At 36.1% G+C, this 27,429-nt stretch overlaps 1 protein-coding gene across 2 annotated transcripts in view; it reads left to right on the top strand.

The window, feature by feature from the left end:
• Positions 1 to 27,192, top strand: part of AMMECR1 (AMMECR nuclear protein 1) — a 124,305-nt gene extending 97,113 nt beyond the window's left edge. For both annotated transcript variants that reach the window (XM_004064705.5, XM_055376792.2), the window contains 4 exons: positions 4,745 to 4,859; positions 18,855 to 18,945; positions 20,331 to 20,427; positions 22,746 to 27,192. In XM_004064705.5, the coding sequence (XP_004064753.1) occupies positions 4,745 to 4,859; positions 18,855 to 18,945; positions 20,331 to 20,427; positions 22,746 to 22,860 (418 nt within the window). In that variant the 3' untranslated portion in view covers positions 22,861 to 27,192. The remainder of the gene's footprint in view (positions 1 to 4,744; positions 4,860 to 18,854; positions 18,946 to 20,330; positions 20,428 to 22,745) is intronic.
• The last annotated feature ends 237 nt before the right edge of the window (positions 27,193 to 27,429 follow it).

The raw sequence follows: 27,429 nt of genomic DNA, 5'->3' as shown, positions 1-27,429 counted from the left end.
TAAAATTGCTACTTAGTGAGACAGAGAGGTAGATAATTTTTCAGATGTGGGTTTAGGATTCTAGTATTCTGAGTTTCTGGGGTTCAAACATGCCATGTATGCATTCTATTCCAGAAGCTCTAGCAGGGAATGACAGAATATGGAATTTCCTGGTGGTTGAAACCCCTCATGAAAAAACTGCTTTTAGTTTTAGACTAAAACATAGTTGAATTGCTTCTCTTTGCCTGTCCAAACAGGGATTTTTAATTTGGGTTTTAATTACTTCCTTGTCCTGAATAATAGTTATATGTAATATGAAGCCCCTCTCAGTTTGATAACTTTCCAGCAGTTAACCAATTAAGGTCAACAATATTTTAGAAAGTGAATGAACAAGTGAGCAAATGACTAGACAGAGTCCCTTAAATTATTTCTGTTACATGCTCTATCGTTTACGATGAGCCTTGTAATATCTAAGGTTTTGCCTCTTTTCAGCGACTTTTTTTTCTTTTTAGCATAGTTTCCAGGCACTGTCACAAACTCTTTGGTTCTTTCATAGCTAAACTCTTAATATCTTTTCTTAAAATGTTCATTTTTATTAAAGTACTATATAACATTATATATTAACTTTGACAAATGTTAATGTTCCTTCTCAATTAGGTGAGGTGTATTCTTGAGAAGGTGCCAATTTGAATTGAATATATTTGAATTTGATATGTGAACTAAACTGTAATTGTTTAAAGCTTACCCATCCATCGTATGGGTGATGGAGCAGCTGACTGGTTTTACATGTAAGTGTTTTGTTTTGTTTTTCTAGCAATATTTAAACATTAGAAAATGATTTCCTATTCTAACAAAGAGAAATTCATATGAATTTACTTACAGGACCCCCTTGTCAGTTCCTTAGACTGCCTAGAATTTAAATTGGCAGACACTACTTTGGTATAAAATGCTTTCTATGGACAGTATTAATATTTTAAAATGTTTTACTCCTGCAGATTTCCAGTAGACAGGAAGTCTAGCTCTGTTTACCCTTTGGCTACTAATGAGTGCTACTGAATGATTATTTATCATCTTTAGGTAGAGGTACCACAGGTATGAGATCAGAATTGCCAAGTAAGGCAAGTATTTAATTTTAAAATTTGAAAACAAATCCATGCAAAGGTGACAACTAAAGTATAGATACTCGAAAGAATTTTGGACTTGAGTCAGAAAATCTCAGTTGTATCCCTACCCTTGTCATTAACTTAGCTGAGTCACCTTGAGTAAGTCACTGCCCAACTCCAGATTACAGTATTCTCTCTAAAAGCACAATTTCAACATTGCATATTCTAAAGAGAGCTTGGTTAAGGAAAGCTTGGTTGAGGAAAGCTGAATCTTGTTGTTTATCAGCTATCCACACCAGCCTGGCAGCTCTGAGGTCAGTCTCCAGCTGTATTTTCATCTTTTTGTAATCTCTTAAATCCTTGCAGGCTTTCATTGCTAGTTCATTTCCCTAGAAATTTACATTTAGAGACATTGAGGACTTCCTACCTTTGTAATTTTTCTGTGTTCATGAATTTAATGAAAAATTACTTAGAGCTGGTTAAAAAATGCAAGAATCAAAAGTCTTGTTTAAATGTCTCTGTAAAATGAGACTATTCCCATCATGACTAACAACCTTTACTATTTCAGAGCTTTGAAATCAGTATGTTTGAATCTTGACATGGTGAGGCACCATTGTCATTTTATCCCATTCATTGTTCTAGCATTTTCCTACTAACTCCTTGTTCTAAACATTCTTCTTTTTTTTTAAGCCTAGAATGAGTGAACAACAAGGCTCCATGTCATGAGAAAAGCACTGTAGCCTGATCTTCACTTATGTTTTAGGTATTTGGAAATTACATTGATTTCAAATAGTTTGAATTGCATTGAGCTAAAACTTATCTTTTATTGGTCTGCTAGGAAATGAACTAAACAAAATGACAACTTGCCTCAAAGTATTGAGAAATTAACTGTATAGCGACTTCAGCATGTGTGTTTTTAAAATGAAAAAGCTAGAGCTAGGTACAAAATGTGCTTCATTAAAGGAGGTCTAGCACTATATTCAAAAGGTCAAACAACAACAAATATTGATGTGGATGTGGAGAAACTGGAACTCATACATTGCTGCTGGGAAAGTAGAATCGTGCAGCCATTGTGAGAAATAGTTCGTTGGTTCCTCAAAAAGTTAAAGGTAGAATTACCTTTATGATCCAGCAGTTCCACTCCTAGCTGTCTATCCAAGAGAAATGAAAACATACATCCACATTAAAACTTATACATCAATTCCCTAGCAGCATTATTTATAATAGCCAAAAAGTGGGAACAGCCCAAATGTCCATCAACCCATGAATAGGTAACAAAATTTGGTGTATCCATACAATGAAATATTATTAGGCAATGAAAAGAATGAAGTACTGATACATGCTACAACATGGATGAAATCTCAAAAATATGCTAAGTGAAAGAAGCCAGACGCTAAAGGCAATATATTGTATGATTTCATTTATACAGAATGTCCAGAATAGGCAAATCCATAGAAACAAAGTAGATTAATGGTTTCCAGGAGCTGGGAGTGGTGCCAATATGCAGTGACTGCTATTGGGTACATGGTTTCTTTTAAGGATGATGAAAATGTTCTAATATTGCATAATGGTGATGGCTGCACAACTGTGAATATACTAAAAGCCATTGAATTATATGCTTTAAAAGGGTGAATTTTGTGGTATGTGAATTATATCTCAATAAAAGTGTTATGGATTAAAAACATTAGTGACTGTATTACTATAACTATTTGAAATTATAAAAGTATATTTAAATTACATTTTATGCCAGGACTAGGGGCGGGGGGGAATGGGGAGTTAGTATTTAATGGGTGCAGAGTTTCAGTTTGGAAAGATGAAAAAGTTCTGGAGATGGAAGATAGTGATAGATACCCAACAAATATATTTAATTTTACAGAACTATATACTTAACAATGGCTAAAATAGTAATTTTATGTTATGTATATTTTACCACAGTAAAAAAATCCATAACCCCCTAAGATTATATTTTATATTATTCTAATGAATGATGTGTCTTTTACTCTCTTTTTCTTCTTTTAACAGTAAAACTGAAAATGTGATTGGCCTTTTGTTTTTTATGCATATAATTCTTCTGGTCTGTGTTTTAGAACTTCTTTCCTGTGTGGCGTTGGGGGATGTGGGTGGTTACACACACACGTCTTTATCTTGGCTTTGAATGAGAACTTGGAAGTATTTTTTAAAACTTTTATTTGTCAGTAGGAAAATAAGAGAAGCCAAACCATAGGAAATTTATGTCATTAAATTATAAAATAGTGAAATGCTGTTCTCAGAGTATGAATTATCACAGATTTCCTGATTTTCTTGGTTAATCTTGGCATCTTGAATGGGAAAAACATATATACTTTTATACATATATAACATCTCTATATCTTCCTATAAGCATTTTCCTTTGTATAGCAGGATAAAATGAGCACCAAAATGTGGTGCAAATATAAAAACGCAGTGGATGAGCTTCAAAATGCAAACAAAGGGATGGGAAAATGAAAAAAAGAAAATTCAGCAGTGAGAAAGTCACTGAAAAAGGAATTAAATTCTTTCCAAGTCTATGGAACTATGTTATGACCCAAGCAGTTTGTAGAGTCTGAGTTTGTAACCTCTGAGGATTAATCCATGAAAATATTTCTAAGCCTGGCTACTATCTAGGACATTTGAAGATGGATGTTATGAATACCAGTAGTGCCATTAATATAGTAGGCAATCAGAGGTATGTTTGTTTTTCTTGATCAGGAAGTGGTTTCTTTTAAAAGTATAAGGAACACACACTGTGTGTGTGTGTGTGTGTGTGTGTGTGTATTTTCTATTCCGTTGCAGGAAGAATTATGGTTTTTCCACATTTTACAGTGGGATTTTCTAGAGTTTGGCACTATGATATACTACACTTGATTACAGGATCCAATCAGAGTTGATGTACTCAGAAATTCATTGACGTGATTAATGGTCTCCTAATCATACTTTTATTTCCTAGATTAGCCCTATTTCCTGTAGTTTCACAATTTTTGAGTCATATGTTAAATTATCCTTTATTGGGGGCCTGAAATTCTTATGAGTATTTTTAGTCTATAATTTGCATGATTATTTCTTTTCTTTTTTTTTTTTTTAATTGAAGAAAATGAAATTTTGATCTTCCTTTGAATTCTTTGAGTGCTGTTCTATGGTGACTGGCCTTCCTAGTATAATCTTTTTTAAAACAATATTGTATATATGTGTATGTTTGTATACATATATATGTATACATACACACACACATATACACACACATATATATATAATTTTACTGCCACCAGCACTAGATCCAGAAATCTTCCTACAAGTTTCCACTAGTCTAGTTTTTATTCTTCTCAAAAGCAAAATAAAACATTCTTAGATTCTACAAGTAGCAGGGAAAGACATCAGGAAATGGCTGTACAGGAAATGTAATTGATGATTCACTCTTTACAATTGAAGTGGTCACAAGATTGGCTAGCAAACACAATCTATTAAATGAAAAAAAAGGTGACTTCTAAAATCTTTGGGGAATTTGAATACATTTGAAGCTTGTTGGTACCTTTGACATCTTACTGATTCTTTTTGAAACTCTTACCTTTTTCAAACAATTGTTTGCATTTGAAATTGGGAACTTTCATATCCAGTGATTGCTTTAATATTTGCTTTGTTTTTAACAGTGCCCTTAAAGATAGCCGTTTTCCCCCAATGACAAGGGATGAGCTGCCACGGCTTTTCTGCTCAGTGTCTCTGCTCACTAACTTTGAAGATGTCTGTGATTATTTGGACTGGGAGGTAAGATTATAGAAAAATTTTTAAAGAAAAATGAAGGTAACTCTTGAGGAGATGTTAAAAATTTGGCCCAGAAAATAACTCTTTCAGCCCATTCTCTATTGTAATGGAGGTCGAGAGTAATATGGATGAATAAACGTCACAACTGAACGAGATATAAGTAAATGAGTTTTTTAAAGGACAAAGTGCCACGTGTTGTTATAATCCCCAAACTGAATTTAGTTTTCATTTTTCTCCTACTACCTCACCAAAGCACCTCATAAAAGCTGTTAATAAGTAATAAGAAGGACTGACTGGAATTTATTTCTCCTCTTATTCTCATTCTGGTGCACTCTGGTATAACCGCCACTAAGTAACTAGTTGGTCAGAGGATACATCTCAGAAACAAGAAGAAATATTTAGGATAATACACCATTTGGGGGAATCAGCTTGTGATAATAACAAGGTATTGATTAACTAGAGTTAAATAATGTGAATTCATTCTTGGCTACCTTAGTTTATACACTTAAACACTCTAACAAATAATACTAAGGTTATTTCTAGGGTATCTCTGTGCATTGCTATTGTTAGAGTAGCTTATATTGATCATATTTTTATTCTTCTTTAGTACACGGGGTTGGCTAACATTGTTAGTGAAGTTCAAAGGTTCTCACCATGATTTGCTTTGGTGGCTGGGAGGAGATGTTGAGCGTAGGTCTATTGGGTCTATGAAATTTTACACACAAGCATGCCCATATTACTGAATGCCTGTTGTATTCCAGGCAATGTGCTCCATGTATAAAAGTGGTAAGATTTGGTTCCCACCATGAAGCATGTCATAATTTAGTGGCGAGTAAATGTGTATAGAAAGTATGAAGAAATAAGTGCTATGAGAATGAAACAATGGGAACTCAGTGATAAACATAACATTCTCTCTCACACATACACTCATAAATGGCATTATTGTATCCTTATAACAGATTTTAATTCTTCTGCTGTTTTAGAAGGACCATCCCCCATTGTAACTGAACTATTCTGCCTTGGGGACAGATCACTGTCTTCACAGTTTATTAGACTTGAATTTAATTTTGGCTTTGCCCTGATTCCTTGTGAGACTTTGAACAATTTACTTACTCCACTGCAATTCAGTTTTCCAATATACAGAATAAGACATTTATAAGGTTCTTCATTTGAAAAAAAATCTCTATGATATAAATTATTGTTGTTATACCAGAGCTATTTAGAAAGTTTTAGGGGGTGGGGTGAAAAACAACTTTTCTACAGAGAGTACAATGCTAGAGTCCCCTCTGGGTTTTGTGCTAAGATTTTCTGGAGCATTATCAGAATATGAACACATCTTAGGATTTTTGCAAAGGAAGAAATAAAATAAATTTATACTGTTGTTCCTACCAAAGTTGGAATGTAGAAAACCTTTTGTAAACTTGAAATTTCTAATTTATTATTTTCTATAAGTTTGTTGTTCTTACTTGAGTTTTCTTAAAGAAAAGTCTACAAATATTATGGAAATATTCCTTAGTACTTTATTTTTAAACAGCCCCAAATCATGTTCCCTACTTATTAACATATATTATAGTCTGGGTGGTTCTTTTACTGTTTTAAGGCTGCTGTTTCCTCTTCCGCAGCCAGATTTACTTTTGCTTTCTGGATTGCAGGGTGTTGTGTATGTAGTAGTGGGGATGGGAGTGATTATATGGGAAAAACCTGAGATCCAAGGGGGATGACCAAGCTACAAGAACACTTCTATTCTTGCAGCTACTGAGTTGGAAGTACAGTTCTGGCATGTGTGTTTCTGTGTGTGTGCATGTGTGTGTGTCACAAACATGAACATACTAGTATTACATAAATGTGTGTGCATGTGTTTTGGGGGAAGGAAAAAGGGGAGAATACAACAGCTGTTACATAGGCATGGTTAAGCACCGAGTACATCATCATCATCTTTAGCTCAGTTAAAGCACTGTCTACAGCTAAAATTAACCTTGATATTATTGGACTATTATGTCCAAAAGATACATCAGCTTTCTGTTTGTTAGGAGAGTGGGATGTAAAGCCCTTAAGAAGTAGTACTGTGTACTCCACTATATACTCTTCCAAGGCATATTTATCCTCTTTGGTCACCATCTGCCAGCCTGAATTTCCAGAAGATTCTATATTGTTCCTACTTGGTATTGTGTATTTAATATATTTTAGGGGGCTTAAATATTAATTTCTATTAAGTATTAGTTCCCTATTGAAGCAAAAAATACACTTTTTTTTTTTTCGAGACAGAGTCTCGCTCAGTCGCCCAGGCTGGAGTGCAGTGGCGTGATCTCAGTACATTGCAAGCTCCGCCTCCTGGGTTCACGCCATTCTCCTGCCTCAGCCTCCCGAGTAGCTGGGACTACAGGCGCCTGCCACTATGACTGGCTAATTTTTTGTATTTTTAGTAGAGATGGGGTTTCACCGTGTTATCCAGGATGGTCTCGATCTTCTGACCTCGTGATCCACCCACCTCGGCCTCCCAAAGTGCTGGGATTACAGGCGTGAGCCACCGTGCCTGGCCCACATTTTTTTTTTTTTTACTTTTAATATACAAGTATTTGAAAGTGAATTAGTTACTGTTAGAATGGCTATGCTAAGAGGAAAAGCCCATCCTTTTCAGTTAGTTCATCATTGTTTCAGGTATTTGGCAGAAGAGAAATTTGTGTACAAAGAATAAGGGTGGAAATTATATTTTTAAGTACAAGAATGTGATTTGGTCTTAAAAAAATATGTACCTTACTCAGTGATTGAAAATGGAGTAATAGTATTGTGGGAATGATATTCTAAGGGTTATCCTTAATGATTCTGAAAAGGCATTACTAAACACAGAATGCCAAAATGGAATTAAAGGCATTAAAAAATTATACGTTGACACAATTTCACTTCTAGGTATATACCCAAAAGAATTGAAGTGTTGAAACAAAAACTTGTACATGAATGTTCATAACAGCACTGTTCACAATAGCCAGAAGGTGGAAACATCCCAAATGTTTATCAACAGATGAATGGATAAATAGAATATGTTATATTCATACAATTGAACATTACTCAGCCATAAAAAGAAGTGAAATACATGCTACAACATGAATGAACCATGAATACATTATGCTAAGTGAAAGAAGTGAAACACAGAAAGCCACATTCCGTATGACTCCATTTATGTGAGATTTCCAGAATGAGCAAATCCATAGAGATAGAAAGCAGATTAATAGTTGCTAGGGGCTAGGGGGAGGGGTAAATGGGAAGTGACTACTTAATGGTACAGGGTTGCCATTTGGAGTGGTGAGAAAGTTCTGGAACCAGACAGTGGTGGTGGTTGTACAATATTGTGAATGTATTTAATACCACTGAATTGTACACTTTAAAATTATTAAAATGGCAAATTTTATGTGTATTTTACTACAATAAAAATGGAAAATAAACTTTATACATATATTCTGTTCATAATAGCAATTTTAACTTATCAAAGAAGAAAATTTTTTAAATTAAAAACGTATAATGAGAGAAATGTGAGTCATTTATAATTACACCATTCTGAGAATAACTACTGTTAACATTTTGGAATATTTCTTTCCATTATCTTTTATATATTATACTAAGTCTTTTTAAAATTTTTTTTCCATTCTTTATCTGTCTTTGTATCAATAAATCTGAATATTTGGTTACATAACAGATCATATTGAATATGCAATCACTATTTAAAAGATTGTGGGGAAGTCTTTATGGTTTATCTTTGTATGTAAGTAAATTATATTTTGATTTTCCTTTTTGAGAAGTCAGTCTATATTATGAAAGTATATGCTTCACGAGAATTTTCACACTAATAGGTACAACTTTTCTTCCAAGAAAAAATATCCTATTCACCATAAGTATGCAATTTTAACCTGAAATGTGAAGTCCTGTGTATGTTTATGCCACAGGGGAAAACAAGGAGATTATTACAGAATTTTAATACAGAATGTTAAAGTCGAAGATAGATAATGAGCATGTTTTATATAAACAGAAGCTTCTAACGTAGCACTTTTCTGGTGGAAGTACAGTTTGAGAATTGACCCCCGCTGGTTAAGTGTGTTACTGCAGTGGAATTCCTAATTAAAGGGATGAAAATGCCCAGATTAAAGCAGGAAGAGGGCAAAGTCTAGAAGTCCCAAAGCATAGAGGTAGATATCTTCGCTACCAAGACAGATATCCCTGTGGTCATGAGGATGAGGAACGTGACCACGATCAGTGGTAATAGCCACCCAGTTTTCAGATAATCAGGAAACAAATGAATTGCCACGCGTCTGGCTACCATCTTACTGTCTTTTTCATGCAAGGTTTTTAACTCGGTCTATTTGGGAACTTTCTTCTGATAACATGTCTCTAATTTTATAATGGGAGTTAGTAGGAAAGTAGGATTTACTTTAGACCTTGTTTTAGGAGCTAGAGTGCTTCTGTTTGATAATGTGAGGGATGTTTGACAAATGGTTTTACAAATGGCTGTAACTAATTTCAAGTCAATATTGAATTGACAGACTAATCAGTAATGCTTCCATATGTTCTATTTCCTCAGAATAGTAATTATAACATTTAAAATAAGTGTTTATGGGTAGCCTCTGAAGGAATCTGGGCAGTCATTAAAAATAACAGCCATCCACAAAAGGCAGTAAGGACAAATTAGAGCAGTGGCCCCACCCTTCGAAGAATAACTGATCATTGCCCACATCATGATGTCCTAGTAGGTATGAGAAGGATGAAGAGTGAATAATTTGAGGAAAAATTTCATTAGCTGATAAATTGGAATGTCTACCTGCAAGGCTAAAATGGTTGTTAAATGAGGAAAATTGCTCCCCTAGATAAATCTGACATGATATGCTTTGTGTTTGAACACAGAAACTCATCACCATTGTTCTGTGTTCTTCAGTTGACATCATTTTCTTAATTCTGAATGACAGGGTGATTGACAGACATGGTGCTTTGTAAAGAAAGAAAAACTCATGCAGCATGTTGGAGCCTGCCAAAATGACATAGCCTGGAACTTGTAGAGTTAAACTGTTTGGGAGCCATGTTTCCTTTTTAAAAATCTGAAAGGATATAAAACCAGACATTACAATGGCCTGGAGCTTGACTTGAGGGGTGATTCTATGTGTGTCACCTCATAGCTGCTCATTTTCAGGATGATATAAATGAATAAACTTTTTGTTTGTAGAAGAATTCGTATAGCAAGTATGTTACCAGTGATTTTGTGGAAGCTAATGTAGCAATTTGCTGACAGAAGTCAAAATATTTTCTAAATTGTAATCAAGCATCTTTTACTTCTGTGCTTTAGAGACAAGATCACTTGAAGGCATGAAGTAAAAATATTCTCTGTATTCTAAAGTAACTCCTTAGATCAGATTTCAAAAGATTAATGACATTTTCACAAACCATTAGTCACTTTCTCCTATATCTGGCTACCTGGATCACTGGTATCTCACTTTGTCTATACAGCTGTCACCTGGGCAATACATTGTGGTCCCAAGACAGACTGTTCCATTGGAGCACACAATACGTACATGGAATCAACCCATGCTGGGTGGGGCTGGCCAGCACAGTTCTTGTATGATGCCAAAAATCTGTCCCTGGACTATAAAGCTATACCTCAGGCCCCTGATCTCACTCTGTCCCTAAAGTACCAAAGCATCTGTCATTGTACTTGAGCCTCGTTGGACTCCTGGTACTCAGAAAGCTGTGTTTCACTTTAAAAGCAACCTCCAAGGCACACCTCTTGAGTGATCACAGCTCAATTCTGACGTGTTCAGTTGCAGTTAATAATAGGGTGCTTTTGTAACAACCTTCGTGAGAGTAAACAGATGAGATGAATAAATTGGCTACCGTCATTATTTCCCACATATTTTAGAAGTTAATGTTCTTTTCACCCTCACTCCCCCCTTAAAGGTTTACATTTTTTAGCTCCTCTTAATGTGCCATTGAAAACAGAGTTCCCATTCATACACAGATGGTAAGCATGACTCATAAAGTCACCCAACGAAATGACTTCTAGTTGTATATGTTATGTTTCCCCTCTTGGTTAGTTTTTCCCAACTATGATATACATCATGTTTTTTCTCTCTTCTAACTTAAAAAATATGAGCTTCATATATCCAGGAAACTGCTTTTCACAGTACATATTTTCCCAGGGACGTTGAGTTTTTTTATAAGATGTCACTATCATTAAGATTAGTCCTTTCTTGATGCTCTACTTTAAATGTTTTTTTTTTAAAGTGCCGTGGAGTGTTGGGAAAGGAAGGCTTCAGGCTTCCTGGCCATCTAGAGTTTGCTGTGCATCAACAAGTCAATGTATAAGAAGCCTAGTGGGGAAGCAAGCTGTACAAAGTAAAGTAACTTCTTAGAAGGTGATTTAATGCATACAAATTTCCATTAGCTGTTGGTTCCCTTAGCAAAATGCGCTGCAGATTAGTCCCTTCTCAGGCCGCCTCAAGTTGTCTCCAGTTTTACTCGCAGCATGTTTATTGGTTGGAGGGAGTTAGCCTGCTGCTTCCCCAGAATTCCATAAACTCCCTGCCCCTTCCCTAGTACTTTTGTTATAGCTATTATTTCATGTATGATTTGCCTGTGTGTGTGTGTGTGTGTGTGTGTGTGTGTCCCCAGCATTTAATTAAAAGAATGCTGAATTTTGGGAATAAGGAGACCTGGGTTCTGTTCCTGACTGCCACTGCCCAGCTCTGTGACCTTTCTGGGCCTCAGTTTCTTCAGGAACCTGAAGAAGTTGGACTAAGTGATACCTAAGATCTCTTTGGACTCTGACAGAATATGATTCTGTGACATACTCCTTTTTAAAAGATGGCTTCTGTTTCATTGTCCAGAGAATGAATCACCACTAGCCATTTAGAAGTCTTAACAAGAGGTCCCTAACTTTCAAAGTGGCCATTGCCAAGTTAAATGTAGGCAACAAACGTGAAAAACAGTCCAGTTTTTAAGTTGTACCTTCTAGATTTCCTGTTCACAAAAAGAATTCCCTTTAGGAAGAAAAATGCTCTAAGCCATTAATGTCTCCATTTAATTACTGTATCATCCTGTTTTAAGTCAACATTATATATTTAAGTCTAAATTAGGCAAATACATTAGGGAGCGATTATTCACTTTATGAATACGTATTTTGCTTTGTAGAAGAACTCACTATAGAATTTTATTGTTTTCCTCTTGACTTTAAGATTAATTCATTTATGTAAACTCAACCCACATGTAACTTTTTAGGAACAAATTTCTTTTGTAGACTAAGTTAAACTGTATTGAGTCAGATACTCAATGTACAGTTCTAATGAATACAATTTTATTTTTCTTAATTTCTTATTAGGCAAACAGCATTATTTCATATTAGGCATGTTTGCTAGGAGGTGATTTCTTCCCCCCGCCCACCCTGTCCCCACTAGCCTTTGGAAAGTAAACTAAGTCACATCTCTAGGTTTTGAGAAAATTTTATAACTTTAGTTTTCTTGTCTGTAAATTCACTCCCTTATTCCCTTTTTTAAGAAATGGAAGGAATGCATTTTTCTAACTTTGATAGAAAGCACGCTTTTTATTTAAAGGTCACCTGTGCTGCCTGAACATTTCTTGGGAAGCTTTAGGATGTTAAGTTTTTATGGGATGCTCATTATAATTAATCATTACAGAGAATTGGGGTTTTTTTCCCCTTAATTGCACTCTGAGCTGTCACTTGTTCTCTGCAAAATCTTAGAGTAAGATCAATTTCCTTCATTGCAAAAGATATATAAACATGTTTGGCTTCAGAGTTTTTCAAAGCACCTCTTCATTAGCCATACTTTATTTAAAATTTTACTAAAATTTCATGGTGACTATTCGAGAGTTCAGGTATTTTAAAGCTGTGTGTCAGTTATTAAAATAAATGTTATCAGATTGTTGTTCAGTGGCTTTTATGAAATAAGTTGGCAGGCTTTTGTTCCTGATAGACAAGTAGTCTGTCTCCTACATAAATCAAAATGGGCCCTAATTAGTCCTTTGGTAAGCTCTGTAAAAGCCAAGAATTGGTTCATGGAGACTGAACTAATATCTAAGCCAAAGGTGACTAATCTGCAGGGATTTTAAAGAAGAGAAACACATATGTATTTTGGTCAAGGGGACCTTTTTCACAAAGTAACAACTGAGAAAAAAAGAAAAACTTCAGCTGAGACAGATGATGAAGCAGAGGTTTTATAGTAGAGTACGTTAAAGGGTTAGTCATGCTCAGGTGATGACTTTGCAATCAATTATCTTTTTTGATTCATATTTCTGGTATTCTGCTTCTAAACGCATCTCAAAGGATATTTGAAAATAAAGACAGGTATAGGAACTGGTCAGATAATGTATAAAAACAGCCTAAAATATAGTCTGTGGTGGTATCTCAGTTGGTTCAGGAGAAAAATAATTTTTACGTCACTAAGATAAGAGTTATCTCTAGTCGGATGGTACTAGGATTACAGGCCATCTTTATTTTCTCCTTTATGCTTTCCTAAAAGGATGCTTTATTTGTTTGTTTGTTTGTTTGTTTTTTAGAGACAGAGTCTTGCTCTGTTGTCCAGGCTGGTCTCAGACTCCTGGCTTCAAGTGATCCTCCTGCCTCAGCCTCCCAAGTAGCTGGGACAACAGGCTCGAGCCACTCTACCTGGCTCTAAAGGGAATTTTTTTGTAAGACATATGTACTCCTTTTATAAACCAGAAAAAAAGATGCATGTTTACAGTTTCTAAGGTTTACAAGAGTAAATAATACTCAGCAAAAACAAAAGCTGAATTGCAGCAACATTGTTATAAAAATTTACAATTTGGCCAGATTATGAAGGGATCATGTTAGATAGATATGTACCTTCAGAACTCCAGAATTGCTTTTCAAATTGGTGGGCAGGTTGAAGTGATGCAGAGTAACGACTGTGAGGATTTGATGGGCAGATCGAGATAATATGTCATCTAAATTTTTTTTTTGGTAGTATCAGATTTGGGGAAAGTGGTTCATTAGGATCTGTACAAATCCTTATCAGCTTCTATGATTAAATTCTTAACTTTTCTAGCTCAAAGAATTATCCAAGAGAAACTTGGAGTAGGCCTAAGTTTGAAGTATTTTTCTCTTTTATGTTGAATTTGCTTTCACTAGGAAAAGGAAGAGTTTCTGTTTTCAAAAGGCTAAGCTGGAGTAGTAGGGCAGAAGGAACTGTGGGGCAATAAGTTCAAGAGTGGACCATGCTGCACCATGAGTTTTGTGCTGTTAGAAGATATAGCACATAGTTTTTTCCTCCTAAGAATGTCAGAAACACCAGACTCTGGGTCAGACCCATGGACTGTCCAATACAGTGTTTGTTTCTGGCTGTGGTACCCAGGGTTGTTTTGTGAGAGAGCATGCATTTCTTCTGTGATACCAGCCTCTAAAGGTTAGGGGGTGTGCCAAACATCCTGAGCTCCTCTCATTAGGAACAGTGTCCTTTCATTCACTTCAATTGGACTGGCATATTGAGCGTGGCAGGTCAGTCTTATGTGAATGGCCAGTAACTGGATGCTTTGTTAATTGCAAAGCATATTTTGCCAAATGATTTCATCCAAAAAGACATGTCAAACAACTTTCGATTCTTTGACCTCCTGATATTTCTTATGCTATTCAGATGAACTCACTGAAAATGAGTAGAGTAAGCCATGGCCATATTATTACAGGGAAACCCAGCATTTGGTTCTGAAAATGGGGAAGAATGGGACTGACCATGGTATTTGCTAAAACAGGATGCCACCCAAGGTAGTAGAGTGATTCTGTTGGCCAGGATGTAATTGGGAAGATTTAGCTTTGAGGGTCAGGACTGTGGAGATAATTGTAGACCCAAACTGTCAGAAGTTTACATGGAGGCTACTCAACTTAGCCAGAGCACATTTTATACTCATTTATGCTTTTAGCCAGATGACTCTTTTTCATGTTTTAGCATATTCAGATTGTTGGCTTGCTGACAAGGCTCACAAGTAAAAGTGAGACTCTTTTGTAGTGCTGCTTGTGGATCACAAGACTAACACTTGCCTTATTAGACAGACTAGGGTATATTAAGCTTTGACTGTGCAATTACAAGGAATATAATATGGGAGAAGGTACTTTTAAAAAATGCTCTTGTGTTGAGGGTCACTGCATTAGAGGATAATAGTTTTAAATGAAGCCACATTTCTAACATGGGACTAGATAACAAGGATAAATGAAATCTGCAGACAGTCTCAAAGCTTCATTTTAGCCATTATTTATAATCTCTTCTCCTACCAAACCTTTTACTGTGTAGCAAAATTGATTAATTTGTGTGTACCTCTTCTTTCTGTGACCACGTGCTATCTGATAGAGGAGTGAAAAAATAGAGAAATGGACAAGAGAGGAAAGAGGATGGGGCTGAGGCCAGGTGGAGCTAGGGATGCATAATCCCTAAACTGGATAATCAACCCCAGAATAATCAAGATATATTTTAGGGTCTTAACATTAATCTTGATATTTAATCATTCTGAACAATGTTAAAAACAAAAGATTGTATAATAGCATTAATAAAAATCACTTGCTATGGAATGGTTCAGAATAAATATGGCTTTCTTTTTAGCATGAAATATGAATCCGTTGAACTGGTCTTAATGTTCTATCAGCACACACAGATACAGCTCTGCTTAATTCCATATCCTCTTATCTATAAGTCCTACATTTAATTTACTACCATTGGGGTTGATTTTTAGCTTTGCTTAGCAAAAGTAGTCTTGATTAAAAGAATATTATCGCAACTGATGGACCTCGAAAGCATTTTTTTCATAGACCATCTAGTAATTTTGAAAATGACCTGCAGACTCATAAGGCTAGATTTGCAAGTTTCCAGTTTGTACCCACCTGGCTGTACTTCAAACAGTGGCAGGATTAGTTAGGGGTATGTTTAGTGACATATTATTCCCACATGCTACCCCCTTATCCATACGTAGAAAGTTACCGTGGTAGTGTTTTAAAGATCTGCTTCGGGGAATCCCAGTTCCCTGGTTCGCTGATCTTTTATCTAGTTTATAATTGCAACTATAGCCTTTGTCTCTTGGGATGTTGCTGGGCCAAAGGATTCTCCAATATGTATAAGGGAAGATTCAATTATGCATGAGGGTTACATTTTGGAGTTGTAGCTGTGACAGATGCCTCCCTGAAACAATATGGAATTAGTTTTGGTGCTCATTTCATTGCAAAGCCAGTGATTTCCACAGGTTGGCCAGTATTGGTCATTCTCCACAGCAGGCCATGTTCTCCTTCTCCTGTTTTGATTGTTCAGTATGACTATTTAGCGGCTTGTGGTTCTAGGAGTAAAGAAAATGCTGTTGCTCAAGAGGTAACAGAAAGAAAGCTACTATGATTTTGTTAAGAACATTATTACCATTCTCCTAATTCTACTAGCTGAAAAAAATGAGTCACTCTGGTTTGGGCTTTGTAGCTTTGTGGAGAGTATTTTTGACCTATGAAAAAAAGTTCATAAAAAGAATTCACTTTAAAACCACTATACTTACAGTTCAATTTACAGGGGCTTTCAATTGTTCAGAGTCATAGGAACCCAGAAAACAATTAAAAGTTGTAAATGTGGTACTAAATCAAAATTGGAGAATTTGGGGTTTTTTTCTTATCAGATTTGATGGTAGGACCTTCTCAAAATGCAGAGTAAATAAAGCAGTCTTATTCGTGAGTAATTTTTGTTTTGGCCAATATGTCCTTTGTATCCATACACACACAGCTTTATTGTGATACCATTCACATACCATACAATCAGTCTTAACTTCTTTTAATTATTAAATTACTAGACATTAAAACTCTGACATTTTTGTTCAAGAACACAGGATGTACTCCTATAAAGAAAGGACTTAAGTGTCTAAATTACCCCCATTTGCCTAAATCACTTTTAAAAATCTTAGTATGTAGCCACAGTTTGTCAGAACTAGAATGCTTATTAGAGGTTATCTAGTTCAATTAGAATAAAAATTACCTGGGGAGCTGTTCTTTTTCCAAAACGTATTTGTTGAAGCATGAAACCTCCTGAAATTCTGATAAACTTTGCAGCCCCACTCCCCACCCCTTGCCAGTTAAATATCATTAATTTTGTCTGACACTCTCATCTCACAGATAGGGAGACATTCTTCCTATCACAATTTTGACTAGACACCTTAATAAACACCAAAATTCTTTTCAATTTTAACATGACAGATTTTTGATAAATAGAGTTGAAGATTCAAAATTCACTTCAGTGGATGATGGAGTATAAATTACTTATGCTGTGTATTTTTTAAAAAACAAATTATGAGGAATCATATTGTCAAAGGAAAAAAAAATTGAAAGCTACTGATCAGGAAGTCAGTATACAGAAAATTTTGCAAATTTGTCATTGTCTCATCAGGCACTGGAGAGATTAGTAGATGTCCTTTATCCTGGAAATGCCTGATAGCTAAGCGCTCATATTTCTTCTCAGCTATATACGTAGTTATTTCCCACACAGTATGGGAGGCAAGTATTGTGTTAGTTTTTAAACAGCTACCCTGGTCGCATTTTTAGCAGAAAGAGATTCGTAAGAGTACTGATATTAAATAGACAGAAGAAATAGCCAGAGATATGCTTTAATAAAAATAAAAAACCATAAATTCCTCAGAAGATCTGACAGGCTCTAATGGATAGATGTGTGAAGACCTGGGGAAAGATGAAATGGATTTTCCCAGAGGACTTTTTATTCCTGAAAAAATTGGAAAATTTGAGACTGGGGGTAGAAGAAGCAAAAGAAGTTTTCATTGACCCCCTTTCCTCTTCTAGACCTTTACATCCATACACATGGAAAGTATAAAGGTTTATGACTTTACTCACCTGCTCTGAAAAGAAGCCTCCATCTTGGGTAATAATGTTTACCTGGTCTTACATCTCCATTCCAGTACCTTGCACAACCTGACCCTCCACTTGGGAACCATTGATCTGAGGCAACCACAGATCCAAGAGGACAGAATGGGGTCGTTATGCTTTTGAAATTTCGTTTTTATTATCAATGTTCACAAAGAAGTTAAGAACTTTTAATTTTGATCTTTAGCTCTGTATACTATTCTATGTGAGATATGAGGGGAAAGGACAGATTTCTTTCAATCATATGCTAATCAAAGGAAAAGCACATTATTTAAAAAAAATTAGCAAGAAATTGCTCACAGTTACTTAGAAGACTACCTTTTTAAGGGCACCACCACAAGCTTGTTTTACATTAAAAAGTTACAGTGGTCTCTGGGCTAGTATATAAAGAGACTGCAATAATGCACTACAGTGAAGTGATTTGAAATCTTTATTCTTAAATTTAGTAGAGCTGTGTGAAGACAATGGTGTAGATGGACAGTGAAGGTCTGCTACTACCCCACTCTAAGTCATAATGCATTTTTAAAGAAATGCTGTCTACACTGGGTGATGATGTAGGATCTGGTTGTTTTCATTATTAATTTTCAATCTTACCTGACTGTGTTTGCTTGCCTACGTATAATTTAATGTTTTAAACGGAGTAGACAGTTTGGGAGGGGATCAGCACCAAAAATTTTGGAACTTAATCAGAAGTGGTGAGTGTACCTGCAAAACAGGATGGTTGTTTGCTATCTCTTTGAAGTCAGTCACCTTTGTCTCTAGTTCTTTATTGGCATGAGCTACAATTTGGGAGTGGGGGCAGGATTTTTGCCATCAACCGTCTTATTCTACAGACAGCTTCAGAATAGTTGTTCCAGTTTTCCAAACACAGTATCATAGCCTAGTGCATGTTGGGCACATGCAAATCAATATTTTCCCTCTCCATGGCCATCATAATGGCCTTCAATTCCAAAGTCAAAGCTTTGGAAAGAGAAAACTTATACCTCCTTCTAAAAACAAAGGGAAAGGAAGAACTGCATTCTCTTGAAAGTTAAATTATAACCTTTTCTTTCTGATTCTTTGAAGAAGACTGTACTAATAAAACTGCCAATTTCTTTCAGGTGGGTGTACATGGCATTAGAATAGAATTCATCAATGAAAAAGGATCAAAACGCACCGCCACCTACCTACCGGAGGTTGCAAAGGAGCAAGGTCATTGTTGTACTTTATTTCATATGATCTGGTGAAGAATTTAAACAAATATACAAACTGAAATGCGATATCTGACCTTGCAGTTATGTCTAATAATTGAACAGTGTCAAATTATAAGAAGTGACTCTTCCATCACTGCCACTGCAATGTCTGTATCAAGTCGGTGAAGTACTCACAGAAGTTGAATCCCTGCACTGAAGTTTGATGGCATAAACCCATAAGTGTATATTTTTTAAAAAGCAGAATTTATATTAGTTGGTTTTCATTTTAGGCAACAATTTGCTACCGATTTGAAATGCATTTTTCCCATATTCCATTGTGGCATAAACAAGCCTTTAGCCACATAGTTCTTTGTCATTTTAAGTATCAAATGTTTCATTCTTAGGTGGTTGCCATTACTCATCCTGCTGATACTAAGATTCTAGGTTTCCCATTAAGATCGGAGGATTGCGAAAACATGAAGTGTTAGTGTTTTATATGCTTGGTCTACACTTCCTAATCAGAATTTTCCTGTTTCACACATAGAGCATAGACCTGTATGAACCAACATTGTAACACAAAGTAACTTTTCACTCTGTAGTATTTTATCCTTTCTTAGCAACTACTAAATTCTGGTTTCATGTTGGTCGAAATGAATCTTTTATCTTGGGGAGCTTTTCTTCTCATCAGAAAGCATTTGTAATTTGGTTTTCCCATGTTTGTCTTATAAATGTGAGATACATAATAGCAAAATTAATGCCATTAAATCGCCAGATCAGAAAGTCTTCAAGGCAGTTACTTGAAGATTTATTTGGGTTGCTTTAGAAAATGTCTTAATCTCCTAGTATCATTAACTTTGTAAAGCATACATAAAAGATAGAGGGCCTCAGATACTAGTATACCATCCATGTCAGAACTAATCAAAATACCCTTGAATACTGCACACAAACTTGAATGATTACAGAATTACAGAAGATACCATAAGGAACAACAATTACTGTGAGGTGGTGTGGGAGTCCTAAATATTGACTTGGCAAAATGGCATATAGGCTTTTCACTCCCTTTTAAAGATGTCACTGTTAGAGGAAAGTACAACAGATATGGTTTGTTACAGTCATGACTGAGCAATTTCTGCCAGCCCCTTAGACCCCTTGACTTCGAATGTGAAGATAAAGGAGCCAGTGTTGTTTGGCATTGTGGATAGCTAGAATTTAAGGAGTGTGGTGATGACCCTGCTTTTGTAAAGGATGAAATCTTAGCTTTTCTGTGTGATTGTTTTTAGGACCAAAAGATTTGATGGCATTTGGTGACAGTGATAGCTGACCTCTACAAAGTCATTTTGTATTTAATGAAAGGTGTTTGTTACATGTGCTTGACTGATATTTTATCTGGTCATCTCTCTACAGGATGGGACCATATACAGACCATAGACTCCTTATTGAGGAAAGGAGGATACAAAGCTCCAATTACTAATGAATTCAGGAAAACCATAAAACTGACCAGGTACAGAAGACATTTTCTAGCACAAGGCTAACCTGTACATTTTGATGTGTATGCCTATAACCCTTTGATTTCTTTGGTCTCTCTAACTACACTTCTCTTTTCTGAAACAGAGTGGAAATGAATGGCAGGGTCATACTGAGGGTGGATACAATGGAACTCTGCTTGGTAGTAAAGCCTGTGTGATGTATGAGCCTATCTTTCCCATCTTTAGCTCTGTGTGATTACTCTGGCTTTTGTACGAGCAAGCCCTTGGAGACTTTAGACTACTTTATTGGAGAAAGTACTTGAATTAGCAATTGGCTAGCTTTTGACATTACTGAGCAGAACCCCAGGATTCTGATAAACAGTCCTCAAATTCGAATTTAATCTCAGAATTTTGGCAGTGATAGAAGTCTACCAAGAAAACTTGTTAGCTTGCTGAAAAACACAATTGAGCTAAACTCAAATGCTAAATAAATTTCAGCATGAAAAAATAGGGATGCTTATTTAAAAAGGAAAATACCGTACATTTTAGGAAAATGGGCTGCTGGTTCCATTTATTTCAATTCCATAAAACTACATTGAATGCTTATAGTCTAAAAATGGCCTATTCTCAGCTCTGAGGAGTTACAAATTCAGAAATACCTCCATCTCTGCTCTCCCTGAGTTCACAGTGGAGGAGAATAGAAGGGGCATGGACAAAATTATTAATCTAAGGCAGAATATGATGGATAATATGAGATCCATTCCCATAAAGTAGGGAAAGAGGAATTCTAAGAGAGTGGGAGGGGGATAACAGATAGTTTCAAAGAGGTCAGCTGGGGGCTGGGTTTGAAGAATGGATAGAATATTTGACAGGTAAAAAGGGATTTTTTTTGACAGGAGGAAAGGGATTCCCTTAAGGAAGACCTTGTGAGTCAAGGGTGGTGAAGTACAAAGCAAGTTCTGAGAATATGAAATAGTCTGATTGGGCTGGTCTTTTAGTGTAATAGAGAAGCTGATCATTAGAGGAAAATATGGCCCAGAAGGTAGGTTGGGCAGACCGTTGAGGGTCCTGAGTTCCAGAGTAATTAGTTTGGACCTGGTTCTATAGGCAATTGGTAGCTATTGAAGGATTTTAATCAGATGGGCTTGGGGAGGTATAAGAATGGAATTGGAAACAGGAAAATGAGCCAGGAAGCGTTGGTATTATCTAAGAATCTGTGGCAGCAGTCCAAAAGAGGTGCAACAGGGGCCTTAACTAGAGCTATGGCAGTGAGATGGGAAGAAAGGTTGGGATCGATACGAAAATAATGTGGAAGAAATGAAAGGACTGGGTCATCATTTAGAAATAAAGAAGAAAGTCAAGGCGTTAATCTAGATAAAAGGGACCAAGGTAATCCCTTTAATCAAAGTAGGGACCACAAGAGGAGTGTGTTAAGTTTATGCATCAATTTTGGATTTGAGGTGCTTCTTAGGATATCTATATAGAAATATCTAGTAGGTCAATGAAAATGTATGAGCTCATGGCTAGATATGATTGAAATTGTAAGGATAGGGTTCACTGTTGGGGGACAGTATAGAGTCAAAATAACTGAATACAGAAACATAACAAAATTCTACAAGGCAGGGATAGGAGCATTCAGAGACAAGGAGCAATCTGAGAGGCAGGGGAGAACCAGGGGCATGTGGAGGTATAGAATCCTTAGCACCAGAGAGCTTAAGGGCATGATGGGCAAATGGAAAGATCAAGCTGAGTCAGGGGAAGCCTTCTGATGGCTATTTCCATGGAAGGGTGGCAGCAGAAGCCAAGGAGCACTGAGCTGAGTAGTAGTGTGAGATGGGGATTGAAGGCAGAAAATACACACAACTATTTGAGAAATGTGGCAATGAAAAGAAAGCCAGACATGGGGAAAAGTGAGAGTTCAGCATACCAGAATTAAGAAAAGTTGTTTTTGTTGTTGTTACTTAATGGTAAGACCTAAGTAGATGTGTGGACAGAGAAAGGAACAGTAAAAGAGGGAGAGGTGGAAGATTTCTGAAGAAAAATAATCAACTGAATCGAATGAGATGCATACTCCTGTTAGAAAACTGGGGCTGAGGGGACAATAAAATTTTTAAAAGAACAATTTAAACAAGGAGTAGTAGAGTGCAAAGAGCACTGGACTCAGACTTTTGATTTCCAAGTTCTGATCTTAGCTTTGCTACTTACTATCTCTGTGACCTTGGGCAGTCACTGCTTCTCTCTGGGACCCCGTTTCCTGATCTATAAAATTATCTTTAAGGTCCTTCCTAGCAGTGACAATGGCATGTCACCTACTTCTCAATGTTAACTTTTCTCTTCCCTGACTTTCTTTCAGGTATCGTAGTGAAAAGATGACCCTGAGCTATGCTGAATACCTTGCTCATCGCCAGCATCATCATTTCCAAAATGGCATTGGGCATCCCCTTCCGCCATACAACCATTATTCCTGACACTGAGCCGCACAACCAGTCACTGGGCCTCTCTGCAGACCTCTTCCCAGGAGACCCTACACCTTCTTGGTCTAGCTATCTCTTTTACTGTACCATTTTATGATGATAGTTTCCGTTGCCATGGTGAAGCTTCGACATCGTCAACTAAGATCATCATGGTAACGGGTAGAAAAATGGCATTTGTTAAGATACTGTTTTATTATGTTAGATCATTGATTTTTTTTTTTTGCAGCATATATGATTTTGGGTTTTTTTTCCTTATAATATTATGTAGAATTTTGCTTTGCTGTCTCAGTCAGGTTTCTGTTTTTCTGTCCTCCTTGCCTTTCTTCCTGTTTTGCTTCCTGTTTTCCTTCTTCCTTCCCGTTTTCCTTCTTCCTTCCCCGCCTCCCTTCCTTTGACTGTGGATGGAAGAAAGTGTGCAGTTTTTAGGGATTTTACTTAGGTTTGTCTTTAGTTTTCCTCAGTAAGATAGTTGCTTTTTGATACCTGAGTTTGGGATTAATTCATATCAAATTCAGGTATTTGTATATTACTCCTGATTTTTGTCTGAAATTCACTTTGCTATGACAGCCTAGTAGTTGGGTCTTCACTCCTTAAGTATATGTTTTTCCCATGGTGAAAATATATGAACTTTAGTTCTAGTAGTGAGCATTCAAAGGTCCGTGATAGGGCTTGTCACAGAGAGAGAGAAATCATTTATCCCTATTGTGCTGGTTATCATAGAAGAGACTGCCTCACCACTTTATAGAACCAATTTGCAAACTAAAACACTGTTTGGAGAAGGTACAAACTACCTTTCAAAAAGGCTACAGGAAACATTTTATGAGCAGCAAATATTAGGAAGAGAGCAGATACAGAATTTAGTGCCTTTGAGAAGAATATAATTAAGTGGAATTAAGAGGGGTTAGAAAAAAGGCAATTTAGAAAAATATTCTTGTAAAATTTTATTGTTTCTATATGTGAAACAGAAGATTAGACAAATTCCTTACTCTTAAGTATTTTTTTAAGCTGAAAAAAAATTATTTTGAGCAAATAACCAAAAAGAGACATTTGTCTATTTTATATTAATTTAAATTTGTTAGCTCTAGGTTTCAATAAGTCATGATTGGCTAGAATCCATTTTAGCTACCATCTAAAGATATGGTAAAGATAATTTAGTGAAACAAAAGTTCATATTTGCCGTGATTTCAGATACGTTTGTCATGGGGACAATATTAGAGTTTTAGAGATACTATAAAATAGCTTGAATCTCTTTCTGCACTACATACTTTTGATAGAAACACATTTACTACATTGATAAGATGTTATGTCACACCTGTGAAAATGGAGTTGGCATTCAGATATGCTATAGTTAGAGCCCAGCTCATCTGCAAGTATAGTCTTCCCATGATGCATACAAAGATAACTTACTGATGTCGATAGGAGGTCCATACATATATCCCCAGGAAAAATGACAGATTATTCTGGAGGAAGATGACCTTCATTTTATGGTTATGTGTGTGTGTCTGTGTGTCTTTGGAAAAATATATATAATTTTTTCAAATAGGAAGCCAACATATCAAGTGATGAATTAAAGTATGCTGCAGAATATATATTCTAAAACTACAAAAAAGTCACTGAATATCAAAATGATACAGCTTATACATATAGTTACTGTGACAAGTGACAGACTGCTAGTTCAGAATTCAAAAATCCCTTCCTAGTTTGTGAGCTAATGGGCTAAATTCCTTCTGCTTGCCACTGGGGCAAAGCAAATTGCTTTAGTTTTTGATGAGAGTTCTTAGAAGTTTGTTGGTATTCCTTCATCCACAGCATCCATTGTTGAAATAACCATTTTCAGTTGTGATGCCTTAACTAAGAAGCCAATTGTTAGCCTGAAATGCAATCTTGGTAGCCAGTTTCAATGAAGCTAGAGATTAGTCAGAAAAAGTTAGCTGTTGGGCTTTAGAAAGGGATTTTGAGTCCTGTCATTTCTACTTGGGAGCATTTTGGAGCAGATTAGTCTTTCAGTATAAAAACAAGTGGCTACCTGATGGAAACTTTTCTTACCCTTATAGGGAAACTGAGCACAAGCTGAATGATATTGTCTGCTGCAAAAAAAAACAAAAACAAAAAACAAAAAAACAAAAAAAGGAAAAAAAGGTAAATAAAACAAGCAAACTGAAGAGAGACAAAATAGACCAATATTATCGTGAAATCCATCTTATCCATCATCTCATCAGTTCAACAGGCTCCTCGTCCTGGGTGAGCTTATGGTTAGAAGTTTTTTTAGCAAAGATTTATTACATACATAGATGTGTGTGTGTACATATACTTACACATACATACATACATACATATATGTGTGTTTATGTATTTAACGGTGCTAATCAATCTTGAGCAGGTCACGTGACTGGTCATGCGGACTCTAAAATCATATCAGATTTTTTAAAATCCTTGATATATGCAGATGTTATACAGATTTTCTTAGCAGTGTAATAATGTTAAACTGAAGAAATAACCATCCTGCAGGCTTCAAAGGACGAGGTCAGCAATATTTCCCAACATGGCTTGGGGGAAAAGGATAGTTTTGTCTCCTTTTGTATTCAAGTAATGCAAAGTGCATTTTTGTCTCTAAGTAGCTTTTGACTAAAAGACTTTGTAGTGTAAAGGGTGTTATACAAACTGTAATGGTGTGCTTCAAACAAATGCTAGACCCTTTCACCTTTGTCGTATATACAAAGCTGTTAATTATGTGGTATGAATTAACTTTGAACATGTTGAAATATGTAGCATGTCTTTAACTCAGACGAAGATTCTAATTGCACAGGTTGTGTTCTAGCCAGTTGTGATTTATTTGTTCAGAAACACAAATGTGAATTGCACTCTTATCATCAGAATATTGTATGAGTTCAGTGATCTTTAAACAGCTCAGAAGTAATACTTGAACTTCATTTGAGTAGCACAAAGTTTACATAGCCCCTTTTAAATGTTAATTCGTTCCATTTAAGTTTTCCGTTTTCAGATGCAACTGGGTATTTTTCCTCTTGGAAATAGTACGTACTTTGCTTTGGTATGTAGCAAAAGGCTTCCATTTCTGGAAGGGTTTTCTTGTTCTTAAACAAGGTCAGCCAGGTACCAGATTCTAAAAGAACAAATTGTCCCCCACCCCTCAAGTGGCCTTCTGACTGCACGAGAATGTGCTACTACCCTCTGTAGTCTCCCCTAACACGAGAGGTCAGTGAAATTGATGGAGGAAGTGCAAGGCTTGCTTCCCCTCACCCTTAAAGCTTAAAGCAGTTGTAAGATTTTCAGTCCAGCACATACAGTCCCAGTGCCCAGCACACCGGAAGTTTGTATACTGGCCTCTTATCTTGTCTTCAAATGTGCAGGAAATTTGAAACTGTCATCTGGAATAGGTTCCATCTCTTATGTGTGTTAGATCAAACCAAAGAAGCCCCCAGCCATGCCCAAATGCTGCTTCAAAAGCCTGCCTTCCAGTCCTTACAAAAACCTTGCAGGATTAAATGTGTTAACTTTTTTATTTTTGTACAGTTTCTAAGTGATTTTTGCTAGTGATGTTAAAATGAATTAAGTTTATTTGAGGGGTGTGAGCACCTCCTCCATTTAAATAAACTGGTGACTTTCCTTTTATTTTTTAAAAGTGGAAACCCGTTGTGTGCCTCTCGATTTAAGGGTTTCTGATGACATTATTCTTAAGACCAGCATTGATCCTTTATATACAAAGATATGTTTTCCTTGTTTTTTATTGCTATTTCAGAAGAAAATGAACCTTTTATTTTGCTCTACCCAGTAACTGCGCTGGTACATAGACGCACTGAGCAAACAAACTTTTGTAACCACCTCTGACTACTTTTGTATATCAAAGTTGATTACTTTTGAAATATTTGGATCTAGTTTCTAAGTTATTTTAGTGTTTTATATGTTCCCCAAAATTACTTTGAATCTGTCACCAGCATAATGAGTTCTTGGTGATACAATGGTGAGACTTGTAATGAGCAAAAAGCTACCTGGAGTAGCTCCTCTTTTCCTTCTTTCTTAGTAACCTGTTTTTTGATTACCGTAAGACATCACAGATTACCTGAAACCCCTTCCAGTATAACTAGGCCCTCCTTCCTTCCACATTTAATTGCTTAATAGTTTGAAGAAACTATTGGAAATGGGCATTTTATATGACATGTATGGCTTTAAAATATTAAATATGAGCAAAAAAAATATGAGAAGGTTTATGTGGGTCTGTAAGGTATGGCTGTGGAAAGATATTGTAGTAGTTTTGACACTATTGTTATTACCTTTAAAATCATTTACCCAATAAAATGTTAAAACCGAGTTATCATTTTATGTTTCTTTTTTAAGTTTAACCTCTCTCATCATAGGATCTTGGTCTTGTCGGTACTTCTTACTAAAAGGTTAACAGTTGAAGGCTCTGAAGGAATATAGTTAGGAACAGATACTGATTTATTGCCAAACTAGCACTTGGGAAACCTTACCTGCTTGTAGCCACTCCCTGCCATATGATTTGCCAATGTCATCCTTTTGTCTGTCTCTGAATCCTGGCTTGCTGAT

The sequence above is a fragment of the Gorilla gorilla genome, chromosome X (assembly GCF_029281585.2).
Source record: "Gorilla gorilla gorilla isolate KB3781 chromosome X, NHGRI_mGorGor1-v2.1_pri, whole genome shotgun sequence".
NCBI lineage: Eukaryota > Metazoa > Chordata > Mammalia > Primates > Hominidae > Gorilla > Gorilla gorilla.
The sequence above is the reverse complement of the archived record's forward strand: the minus strand, read 5'-3'. Positions and strand labels throughout refer to the sequence as shown.